The 13,315-nt window shown below is 39.5% G+C and overlaps 1 protein-coding gene across 1 annotated transcript in view; it reads left to right on the forward strand.

The window, feature by feature from the left end:
• The first annotated feature begins 2,920 nt into the window (after positions 1-2,920).
• LOC109486883 overlaps positions 2,921-13,315 on the forward strand; it is a 13,496-nt gene continuing 3,101 nt past the window's right edge. Inside the window, exons 1-3 of the mRNA XM_019790789.1 lie at positions 2,921-3,064; positions 5,474-5,611; positions 8,753-8,904. Of these exons, the coding sequence (XP_019646348.1) occupies positions 2,974-3,064; positions 5,474-5,611; positions 8,753-8,904 (381 nt within the window). The 5' untranslated portion in view covers positions 2,921-2,973. The remainder of the gene's footprint in view (positions 3,065-5,473; positions 5,612-8,752; positions 8,905-13,315) is intronic.

Consider the following 13,315-nt stretch of genomic DNA (forward strand, 5'->3'; position numbering starts at 1 on the left):
TATGATCTGTTATGAGTTCACTCTGTTCTGCTTAAATTGTATATAGCCTAACTTTATTTGTGTTCACATTTTTGTTTGGATTCTGTACCTCTGTTTCTCTGTTGTTTATGTATTATTTATTCTCAAACGGTGTCGTATAAGCCCACACGGGCTGGGCGTGGTATGCGCACGACACGAAAATAAAGTTTCATTCATTCATTCATTCATTCATTCATTCATTCATTCATTCATTCACACACACACACACACACACACACACACACGCACGCGCACACACACACACACACATACACATACCCACATACACACGCATGTACACTTGTTGGAATTCAGTGCGTCTGTTTTCTATCAAACAGACGTTAATGACGGCTTTTTACTGGTAACATTGCATGTATATAAAATAAAGTGTAGCAAGATGCTTTAGATTGAACATAGCAACACGTCTAGCTTCGTATGTTAATAAAGGAAACAGACTCCAAAATCTATCAGTTCACTGTAGTAGTCGGCAACAAGACATTGCACAGAACTAGAGTCTGATGTATCTGCATGGCAGCTGTATCTGTCAGTTTAAAGCAGGCAATAAGGCATTGCACATCCCATTGTTTCTACATAGACGGTCAGCGCTGGCTTGTATATAGTCTCCACCAGACTTCTTTTGCAGGCTGAATAAATTGTAGAAATCGGCCTAAAAATGGTATTAATTGGCGAGAGAAGGTAGCCGGCCATCGACGATCAAATTTCTTGAAGGCCAACTTGCATTTGATAGTTGACTATTCAGCCTGCAAAATTAGAAGAAGTCTGGTGGAGACTAGCATGTATACATGAAAAAGGTCTATTCGGTAAACAACATATCAGTGCATCTAGATAATGACCTACAAGTGTTTATCACCAGCCGCCCACCCGTGTTTAATGGGGCAACTAATGACCCATTTGTGGCGAGAGAGCTTTAATTATGAACATCTCAAAATTAGGTCAACCCTGCCTTTTAATCAACTAACAGTTACTGTCACGATGTGATGACTCTATGCTATGGTGTGCTATTATGTTGTTTTTAAAGTATCGAGGTACAAAATACAAATGTAGTTACAACTTGCGCTGCATTCTGTTATGTTTTGTTGTATAATGTGTTTTATCAACAATGTAGAATATTATATCTGTACAATAAGTTTCCCAGTACACACACAAAAATGTACAACTGCTAACGTTACCTCCTCTTCTTCAGTTCGACATTCAGTTCCTTCATTGTTAACAGTGCGAGAATTGAGCTTTATAGACGAATAACATCGATGTTTCCCCACTTTACACACCTACATGTAAGTAATACAGACAAATTCACATTTTTTACTTAGTTTAAGTTCAACTTAGACAAACCCTCGATCCTCAAACATGTATGTTCTTATCTTTTCAACATCACAGAGAACCGAAAAGAAGTCGAAATTATGTAACAAATAACTGTAGTACTAGATTGATCTTGTTGTGTATATATTTGTGTATTCAAGTTAATTCCGGCACTTGGGATTTGGCACTCCCAGCCCCGAGGACAGACAACACTTAAGCTCCTGTCCTGTAATACAGGAGCTTTCAGACTAATTTGCATCATCTTGTCTTGACTTGTCTGACTTTTGTTCCTTTTTCGACTTCCAAAAATTTGTCTTCACTTTATTTGCATATCAATCAACAGGTTGTGTATATAAACCTGCTTTCCCCTCTGGTCTCTCAGTCACTGACGAAAGCTAGTGGATACTAGCTGAAACGTCTGACGTTTTCAAAATCATATCCAGTTGCTTGAGTAACTGTTTTTTGGCATATTCAAGTTAACCTTTTGTACCTAACCCAGTGGGTGTGTTTGTACAATAAAGGTCTTCATTCATTCATTCATTCATTGTTATGTTGTGTTGTACATGTAACTGAATTGTGTTATGTGAGCGCAGCTGTATGATGTTTTATATTATATTTTGTTGTAACATTGTACTGTTCATGATAATCAGGTTTTCCCGGGCACAGCTGCCACCCCTATTCACTCTCTCCGTTCCTTTTCATATAGGCGTACTGCGGTTGAGAAGTGTAGTCTAGTGATCACTGAACTGTGTTGTCAAGTTGCAACGCTGTATAGTGTGTTGTGAGGTATTGTATTCTGTAATGTGTTGTATACATCATACTGTTATAAATATAAGACCTTATAATCAGGTATAATCAGGTTTTCCCGGGCCCAGCTAGAGCGCAACTGCCAACCCCCATTCACTCTCCCGTTCCTTTCATGGTCACTCATGAGTGTGTTGTAACATTGTGTTGTAAGGTGCTGTAAAGTCTTGTTTTGCGTTGTAGATAGAACTTTATTGCACTATAACTGCACATGGTACAATATATGGCAAAAAATATAAGTACAAAAAATATTGAATAAGACCTAATATAGAATAAAACTAAAAACTAATAATACTCAAACAACAAAGGCTAGCACAAGTCCTTGATATAGTGTTATGTACAATTGAGTGGGGCTATTCACAAGTTTCGTTATTTTTTCTAATTCCCACAATGGAAAAACTAGGTGAATATAGAAAAGACTGCTTTGTTTAACAAAGCATTCTTTTCTATATTCACCTAGTTTTTCCATTGTGGGAATCATCGCTATAATCATGTTTTCCCGGGCCCAACTGCCATCCCCCATTCAGTTTACTCTCCCGTTCCTTCATGTACATGTAAGCTGTATTGTGTAGCAACCCTATGTTGTATGGTGTTGTCAGTGGTGTTGCAATTGTAAGGTGTTGCATTGTGTTTTGCGTTGTATACACAATACTGTTATAATCAGGTTTTCCCGGGTACAGCTAGAGCACAACTGCCAACCCCCATTCACTCTCCCGTTCCTTCATTCACCCCTGGTATCTATTATTTATGAATGACGTGTGACACATGCGCACGGGGCCCAGTGCGAGATGTTGTGTACATGTTGTCGTTTCGTCGCCTGACCCATGCAAGATGGGCCGAAATGGCCTGATGTGGCTAAACCAGCGACTGCCAGCTACCCTAGCAGCTTGCTTCACCCTTCTAGTTCTTCCTCCCACCTCAGGTGAGCTCAGTTCGGCACAGTTTTGCAGAAAAACGCATAGTTTCGAGCCTGCTTTTTGTGCCCGCGCTCCCAGTGCGCCGCCATGTTTTTTTACTGTATGTTGTCCTCTTCCAACAGAGTCCGCCTCCGTAAAATGTTATGACACGAAACATAAATTTTCTAGCTAGCTGTCACGGGCAACTTCTAGAATGTATGCATTTAGAAATAGCTGTATGTAAACGCTAGTTGTTTTTGTTTACGTGGCTGCACGACGCTGCACCAAAATAATATATTATAACGGTCAGGTGGGTTTCGAACCCCGCACTCTAGGTTCACCTGCACGGCTTCCACAAAGCTGACGGGGTGGGAGGGCCTTTCTCTTCGTAAAGGGGAAACTGTATATGCGATTGTGGGATTTAGGATTAGGTTTTAGTAATTATCTGTTGAAATGCAGGACTTACATTTGAAATCTGTCCCTTGCTCGATCTGTCAGTACCAGTTTGGTTTTGTTAAACTTAAAACCCACTATCATGATAATGATCATTCTGTCATACTCATGAACACCTGAGCGAAGTGAGGAAAGTCGTGTAGAGTGCCTTTTCCAAGGGCACAAGGTTGGTGACATGGCAGGATTCGAACACGGGACCGCTTGGTTCAGAGCCGAATGCTCTGCAATACGTTATGCCACACGACCCCACAGTTTAGCTTGCCATGATGCAACCTCCATAGCATGCCAAAAACTGTTTTTTTTGGGGGTCTTCAGGGTCTTTGGGAACTTTTATGTGCTATTTTCTGATTGCATACAAACAACATAGCTGGCCTGGTTGAATTACCCCCGTTTTTTGTGACTGGGCTAATCAGAAAACAGCCGAAGACCACCAAACCCCCACTTCTATAAGCCTGCTACAGAGGCTTAATGTCATTATAGATGTCTTGTCACGGATTGTAGTGGACTGAGAACATACCTTAATGCCGCATTCAGGAGAGACACAAGTCACCCGTCAGCCTTACTGTAGTGTCCCTGTCATGCCTGAACTAACCCTTGAATGTGCACGGGTCACGGCTTCGCTGGGGAGCACATTCTTTTCTCCACGCAGTGTGCTTGTCTCAAGTTCTAACATAAACAACACCTGCACAAGATTTTGTTGTTTATAACTGAAAGGTTTTATTCCCAAAAAAGGCATTAACCTTGCACAAATTAAGATATGACATATTCAAATAGATTATATCTGTGATTGAGTGTGGAGCACTTCATCTTTTGTCCATGCATTGTGCTTGTCTCAAGTTCTAACATAAACAAAATCTGCAAACGATTTCGTTGTTTGTCAATTCAAAGCTTTGTCCCTTAAAAGTTATCAACCTTGCACAGGACGTATTTAATTAGATATCCCTATGAAGCACTTCTTTTGTCTACATGCAGTGTGCTTCGTTGTCTCAATTTCTAACATAAACATTACATCTGCGTAGGATTTTGTTGTTTGTCATTGACCATATTACTATTAGAGGAACATTTTATCCCTGAAAAGTCATTAACCTTGATTTAGATTAGAATTAGGACGTATTTAATTACCTCTGTGAAGCACTTCTTTTGTCCATGCAACTAACATAAACGTTATAATTACTGCATAGGATTTTGTTGTTTGTCATTGACCTGCAAATATTATAAGGCTTTATTCCTGAAAAGTCATTAACCTTGCACAAATGAAGATAGGACGTATTTAAAAACATGCACAATAGGTAGCATTAGCTATAGGGTGACTTCATTATGCAGTATCAGTTACAAGGGAAGGTCAAGTAGAGTTTGAAAGCACTCTGGTGATAACGCTGTGTTTATTTGCTTTTTCAAGGGTCCAGGACTTTGACCTTAAAACACAGCTTTTGTTATTACATGTACTTTTGAGCATTTCACAGAGTTCTGTTCCTACAGAGAGAGTCTAGAGTATTTGTTTCTTTTTAGCCTGAATTTTGCAGGGCTGGAAATACCACCTGCATATGCAGCTTACCTGCAGGTAGAATTGGAGCTGTGAAGGTGTTTCTGATGTCACCAGTGCCAAGGGTTGTTACTAGAGTTAAGGCCTGTTTAGGCAATTTTGATTGTTAGCTATCTGTGTAGGGTTAGGTATGTAAATGTACCATTGCACGCTAGTATGTATGCTTATCAGTAAAAAAAAATACTAAAAAAAATAAAAGTTTTAACTTTTATTTCTTTTTTTTCAGTATTTTTAAATAAGTAGTGAAACTTAAAAGTTTCACTACTTATTTGGATGTTGTCTTTAGAATTTCAGGCATTCCACTTTATTTGTGCACCAAAAAGTTTTTTTCTGTACCTCCCAATTTTTTTTCTGTCCTATTATTCTCTGAGTCTGAAATGTATTTTGCTCCCTACTGATTATTGAACTTAATGTTGTTCTGTTGACCCCCCCCCCCAAGTGTGCCAGCTTGCCAGGCAGACCAGCCAGGTCATTGACCCTGCCGACCTCGCCACACCTGCAGATGACCTCTCACCTCTGGCAGCGAACTTTGACCTGCCCGACCGTGACTTTAGCTTCATCCAGGACCTAGAGCAGGGTATTTATGTTTTAGTATTTTTCTATGCCTTTGTGATTATAGGGAAGAAGTTGATATTTTCACATGCTAGGATAGCCCTATATGCTCAGACTATGTTCTGACATAGGGTTAGGGTGTATGTTCTAACGTAACAGCAGTGAAGCATTATCCGACACTTTTATACACACGCAAGATTGAATGATAAATCCACAACCAGACATTCAGTATTTTCGTCAATCATTTAATTAATTAGTGCATCTTGTAGCCTGTTTTTAACGTCATTAACCTACGTTTGTGTCACTCTTCCAACCAATGAGATATCGCGGGAAAATTGTGTCTTCAACATCGCTCCCGATTTCACCGTGTCCTGCGTATTCTGTTCTAAGCGGAACCTTAATCCGACACCATGCAACAGTGTAGCTGTTTGCCTGTAATTTTGCTATTCACAAAAACATTTTTTTTCCATATTTGATCTGTCCCAGTTCTGTTTCATGTCAGATGGAAAACAGGATGTGGATGACTTCATATTCCTTTGATCAGACACATATTAAAGGTAACTGGTTAACCATTAGGGAAGTCACCAGGGGACATCAAAGTTCTCTGTACCACTTTGATGTCTTTCATCCTCTTAACTTAGGCCTAGGAAGTAAAATTGTGTTTCCTGTTTCACACCCTGAAAGAGTAGGGTCGTTACTGTAGGTATATAAAGTTCTTCTTATAGCCATAGGGATTATCTTTTTTTTGTAAGACTTTTTTTACTTCTCTAGTAGTGGTCCAATTAATACTATAAGTACAGTTTAACAAAGTAAAACTTGCATGAGGACATTTTCATTTTCAATGTCAATGTTAAGAAACTGATTGTACGACGTTTCATCACTCAGGTGTCAGATCATGGAGCTAGAAAAGATCAATCAGCTCAAAAAATGTATGTTACACACAGGGGTTCACACAAATCGGCAGGTTTTTCTAGGGTTGGTCGTGATCGGAAGTCACCAGGGGACTTCAAATCAAAGTTCCCTGTAGCACTTTGATGTCTTTTGATCCTCTTAATTCTGACTGATTTTCCGTCCTTTTCAAAGCTAATAGGACATCAAACAGTCTTACAGTTGATTAAGGTTAGGGACTAGAGCTGTGTACCTAAACAAATTTTAGGTACAGGTACAGGTACAGGTACACAGGTTTAGGTACAGGTCCGGACCTGAACCTGTACCTGAACAATTCGACCAATTTATATGCTCTTCTGAACTCCTTCAATAACACAAAAACATAAATAAACTTGATAGTTAAGGTTTATTCTTTGTTTATGGCGAATGCTCAGATAAAATGTAGGCAAAACTAAGTGTTTTTGTTTTCATGAACACACTGTCCTTACACAGGGACCCATTGTTAACCAGCTATTTACACATTTGAGGTCACAAATAGGCATAAAATTGGTGTGAAATTGTTTAGGTACAGTACCGGTACTGAGGGATTAGGTATTTTGGACCTGTACCTTATCAATTTTTCCGGTACAGTATCGGTACTGCGTACCGGTACACAGCTCTAATAGGGACTGGAAATTCCCACCCACAACCTGCAATTTATGATGATGACGGCAAAAATATTAATATAGATCATATGAATAAAGATGTAGGGTTGGTATTAATTATGAATTACAAGCTCAAATCACAGGGTCAAATATACATCATGTACAGCTTTGAGTTCCAATGTGCTATAAATGTACAGGTATGATTATTCTACTTTTGACAAAATATTTATACGAATACACACAACAAAGTTCAGCTATGCTGGGGAGCTTTCGAGACGTTACACTGTCTCTTCTTCAACCCGATTGAGATCTCGTCTTGGAGTTCTCTTGTCACGTGACTTGATGGGATAATCACGTGACAAGAGACAGTCATATACAGGTTTTAGGTAGTGACGCCCCCTGTCCTTGTTTAAGGTACTGCATTGTCGGCGGATCTGGATTGCCTCCCGGACACCCCTTGCAAACCAATCGGAATCTTGATCCAGCACTTTGACCCTGTCCCAGTCTATGTTGTGTTTCTTCCTGGCGACGTGCTCCACAACAGGTGACGACACACAGCTCGGTCTCTTGTGTTCCTGTAGACGGGCGCGTAGTGGTCTCTCTGACTCCCCTACGTATGTTGCAGGGCAGTCCGCACATGGGATGTGGTAAACCGTTCCACTCCGATCCAGCGTCTTAATCTTGTCTTTAGGTGCTACCAGGTTCCGTCTGATGGTGTTGACCGGTCTGAACTGACACTGTATCCCTTTGCTTCTGTACAGTCGCATGAGTGTTCTAAATCTTCAAATATACTGAAATATTTTTGTTAAAGAGGTTCATCAGTCATGTAGAATTAACAGTTAGTAGAATATGACATGTGTGTGGACACCAAAAACAGTCACTGATGAAGAATACTCTACTAACTGAAATATTTTTTTCTTTATTTCTGGTGTGCTACCCAATGACATCCCTAGAATACAGCTGTATATGTTATATAAAAATATATAATACTCTTGTCAATTAAACTATACATACAACAATTTATTTCTTGTTTCAAGCCTGCATTTAGTTATTAAATGTCAAATGTCCCTTGAAACAGACCACAAACCCAGAGCATCACAGCTGGTGCTGATGTCACTTTACAGGTCCTTCAGGAAAATGGAGGTGGAATGATCAGGAATCAGACAAGTGTTTCAAAGGACCCGGTAGACCTGATTACAATTGCTGAGTCCTTTTGAACTATGGAGACTTGAAGATAAAAGAAGCTTTAATCATCTTTTTGCAGGGCTAGAAATATTTTTTTAATTCCTGTAATACTGCAAGTTTTTGTTCAAAATTTTTCTTCTCTACAGCTTTACACAATATTACAGCCAGATCTATAAAAGCTGTATTATTGTATATTTTTTTAAATTTTTCATTTAAGATACAAAAATATCATGGCATGAAAACTACAGCCTCAAGAGTAATAAAAAGCACAGAATCAGTAAGAAATTCACAGTTACAAAAATTTGCAGCAACTCTAAATACTTCATTTCTTGTCATAAATTACTAACAGTGTCTTCCTTTCCAGACACGCCCAATGTTGAGGCCAGCCATGTCAGCATCTTTGACTTAGTTTTGTTTTGTTCTACTTGTAATTGTTAATCCTTTTCCAGACCCGCCCAGTGTAGAGGCCAGCCATGTGAGCGGGGATGTGACCAGCGGTGATGCCGACAAGCGAACAATCATCGTCCAGGAGGCGGGACAAGACACCAGAGCCATCGCAACTGAGGCGACAGAAGTGCCAAGCCAATATGTGCTCATTGTGGTGAGTCAGTCTTTTCAAATATCTTGAAACTTTCGCTTTGGTTTTATATTCCAAGTTTCACAGCAGTAGTAGAGATCCTTTTTTTCAATGTGCAATATTGCAGATGAGTCAAATTCACAAGCCTCCACACTACAACCTTGAATTTCTCAACTTAATAATGTGAAATTGCGGATTGTAGGATTTTTCATCTGCAATATTGTAAATTTCTCTTCAAAATGGGTATTTCAAACACTGCATAGTCATACAAACATCCCCACGTTGATTTCATGTTTTAAAGTCTGAGGTATAGAAATAAGGAATCCCAGATGAAAGTCTCTGAAGAAAGGCAGATAAGTTTATAATTATACTGTCTGTTATGTTTTTTTTTCCTTTTTAAATTTTTTTCTGTGCATCTAGATTTTCAGGCTAGATGCACCAGTACTGTACACTAGTGTACATGTGCATATCCCCCAAAATAGATTCCAAGCCATGCACGAAAACACTATCTTCAAAGTAATGTAATTCCAGATTTTCAAACCTTCTCTTCTGGCCTGAAGCTTAGCTTTGTGAGAGAGATGAAAGGAGTTTCTTTTTGTTATTGCTACTCAAAGTAATTTCAAAGGCACAAAATTCCCACCTGCTACGGAAAGCTCTTAATCACATTATAAAGCTTCGAGTTACAGAAAAATATTGTGTGTTTTTTTTTCCTCTGTTTATGTAACAGTATGAAGTGGTGATTACGTAACATACATGTAAATGAAATTACAACAGTTTGAAAATTAAATTGTTGTACTCGCTTCTTCTGGAAGTTATGGGGTACAACAAAATTTTTGCAGAAAAAAACAACAACATTGCAGACCTGTGTTGTATGTCCATGACCCAGGCCTTAATATTTACATAACTTTACATATGGCAAGAACAGGTACAATAGTACAGGTACAGTTTATCTATACAAGTACAGTTAACATTACACTGATACAGATATACAAGTACAGTTCAGTTCTAGATACATTGTACAATCTCAGATACTAAGTACATGTACAGGTACAGATCCAGGTACAACTTCTTGGTCATGACACTGAACATGTATGTACAGTACACAATCATAATGTTCAGGTACATGTTGTATGTGCTTGGGTACAATTACAGGCACACCTACATGTAGTTTTTTCTTCATGGTACTTGTTCAGGTAAGGTTTCAGGTACAGGTACTGTACATGTATACTTGAAGTCTGATACAGATAACGTTACATGTACAGGTACAGGTACAGGTCCATATACATGTACAAGGACACTAGTATACAGATCCAACTTTTAGGTCTGTGCAGAAGCGACGAGAAGAAAATCAGTGCGTGGGCATGAGACTGTCACGACTCATGGCCCCCGGTGTGTTTTTTCATTACTGCACAGTAACTGTACAAGTACATGTACATGTAGGTACAGGTACAGTTACACAAGTACACTGGTACAGACATAGGTACACAGATACATGTACATGGGTACATTCACAATGATATATATGTACAAATATCATAAATGCCCAAGATACATGTACAGGTTCAGATACATGTTAAGTTACAGATCCAGGTACAACTTTTTGGTTGTGGTGCAGTTACAGTTAGTGTTACAGGTTCATGTAGGCACGTACAGGTACATAGGCACAAGTACACTACACTGGTATACATATACAGGTACACAGATACATGAACACAGTTTGGTCTTGGTGTAGCAGTGATGAGAAGTAAAATCAGCGTGTGGGCGTTCAGACGGTCACGACTCGTAGCCCCCGGTGTGTTTTTTTACGCAGCGCGGGGGCGGAATTTTATCCCGAGACTAGCGGCATGTCATAACTCCAGAAGCAAACTGCAGGCAGACTGGTTCTTTCTGTATTGATCTGGGAAAGATGTAAACAGGATGTGAAGGATTATTATGTTATCATTCTTGCATGTTCCAACAGCAGAGGTAGAAATGTTTTTTTCAGTGTACTGCAATATTGCTGAATGTCAAAATTTTGTGCTGTAATTCAGTACGCACTTAATTAAAAGTCCGGAGCTGAATTAACCCACGGCATATACAAAATTGCATGTTTGCAAAAATTTTACATGCAGTTTGAAAAATGCATGCAAAATTACTGTAACACTAACAGTACTTGTATATAATACAAAGCACTTTAAGTTAAACACCATTGAACCCCTAGCCTGATTTTTACAGTCTGCAAAATTGCAGGTTGCTTAATTTTTCTTTTGCAAAGTTGAAAAATGCCCATTCATAATGCAGACTGCAGATGGGTATTTCTAACACTGAACAGTGTTATAATCTTAACCTTTAGCATACAGAGGCAGCCATTTGGGTGCAAATTCTCTGTTGTTTACCCTCAGGTAACAGGGAGAAGGTTAATACTAGACTAGGTATTACTTCTTTTCATTGCCATGTTTCTTCCATGCATACTCAGGGCTTAAACTTGTTATGTGAAGTTAACATTGAAAATTACCTGCAGAGAAATTTTACCTGCATCACTCAGAATTTGGGAAATATGGATGATACCAAAAACTGTTCAGAAACCTTCACCATTAGTTTGTACGTCGTCGGCAGAAACTGAATGCGGGTTTGAAAGCTGTTGAAAGTGTTTCCTCCATGCATACTAACGGGCTCGAAATACTTGTTCTGCGCAGGTAACATTGAAAATCGCCAACAAATTTTACCTGTACCACGCAAAATTTGGGAAATATGGATGATTCTAAAAACTGTTGAGAAAGATGATCATGATGATGTTGAGAAAAAGTATTGCGGCCATTATTTTGTACTTCGTAGGCGGTAACTGAATGCGGTTTGAAAGTTAAAGCTGTTGAAGGTATTCGGAGTGATTCCACTCCCACCCACACTCGCATTAATGGAGCCACAGGATCGAGGAAATGTCAAAGTCGTTTTATGTTTTTTTTTTTTACTTCAAACTCAGTCCCTTCTTCGATTACGGGAGAAGGGAGCTCTTCAATTTCAAAGGCGATACCAAGAATTTAAAGTCAGTATTCAAAGCTATATATATAGAGTAGGCACAGTACTTGTTCATCTTTTTCAGGTTACTTACTCTCACCTCAACATACAATGTGTGACTCTGTGTGTGTGTGTGTGTGTGTGTGTGTGTGACTCTGTGTGTGTGTATGTGTGTGTGTGTGTGTAACTGTGTGACTGTGTGTGTGTGTGACTGTGTGACTGTGTGTGTAGTGTGTGTGTGCGTGTGTGTGTGTGTGTGTGTGTGTGTGTGTGTGTGCGCGTGTGTGTGTGTGTGACTGTACATACACATAGCTGAAAATGACCTATACCTACCATAAGTTACCATAATGGAAAAATAACATATAAAACATATATAACATTCTCCCAGCTTTCGAAATGCAGTATTTTTATCTTTGGCATTTTGGAACATTTTCAAGCCACACGCCTACACATGTATTAACCTTCTCCCTGCTGGCTAAACACTTAACCTACATGTTTGTATTACAAATCTCATGCCTAAAGCCAACTGCAACTGAGAGAGAGTTGATATAGTCTGAGGAGAGAAAATCGGTAGTCTTTTCAAACAACTACATATTATCTGTATCTGTATAGCTGCCCTTTGACGTAACACACCAGCTTCTGTATCTATATAGCCGGTATAACGGCCCTTTGGCGTAACACACCAGCTTCTGTATCTGTATAGCCGGTATAACCGCCCTTCTGCATAACACACCAGCTTCTGTATCTGTATAGCCTGTATAACTGCCCTTTCACGTAACACTCCAGCTTCGCATGTACGCGGTGCAGCGGTAGCTGGCTACATTACACCGAACAATTATGCTATCAGCAGCTATGAAAGTAGGCTCACTGCTTCGAGCCAGAAACTACCTCACTCCTGCAAGTATTCTGTATCTGTACAAATCCACCATCCATCCTTGCATGGAGTATTGCTCGCATCTCTGGGCTGGTGCCCCAAAAGACTGCCTACATATTTTAGACCGCATTCAAAGGAGAATCTCAGTTGCCATCGGCCATTCTCTGGCCGCAAAGCTGGATTCCCTCTCACACAGACGCAATGTCGCATCTCTATCCCTCTTCTACAGATACTTTCACGGTCGATGTTCAGGAGAACTTGCACTTCATTTCAGCGTGCCACTAGGTTCTCTTCCAGTTCTCATCAATACACCGTTAACATACCTGTCTCCAAGTCATATTACAACAACAGCTTCTTTCCCCGGACTGCAAAATTATGGAACCCTCTCCCAAACAGCTGCTTTCCGACCGATTACAATCTACAAAGCTTCAAAACAAAGGTCCACCGCCATCTCATGACATAGCTATAATATACTCCTCTAAGTACCTCTAGCTCTATGCCTAGAAGTGGCCAAATATAATTGGCCTTGCATTGAGCGATACCGTTAAAAAAAAAAAAACTAAACTA

This window comes from Branchiostoma belcheri, unplaced genomic scaffold (genome assembly GCF_001625305.1).
Source record: "Branchiostoma belcheri isolate BF01 breed outbred unplaced genomic scaffold, Haploidv18h27 scaffold84, whole genome shotgun sequence".
In the NCBI taxonomy this organism is placed as follows: domain Eukaryota; kingdom Metazoa; phylum Chordata; class Leptocardii; order Amphioxiformes; family Branchiostomatidae; genus Branchiostoma; species Branchiostoma belcheri.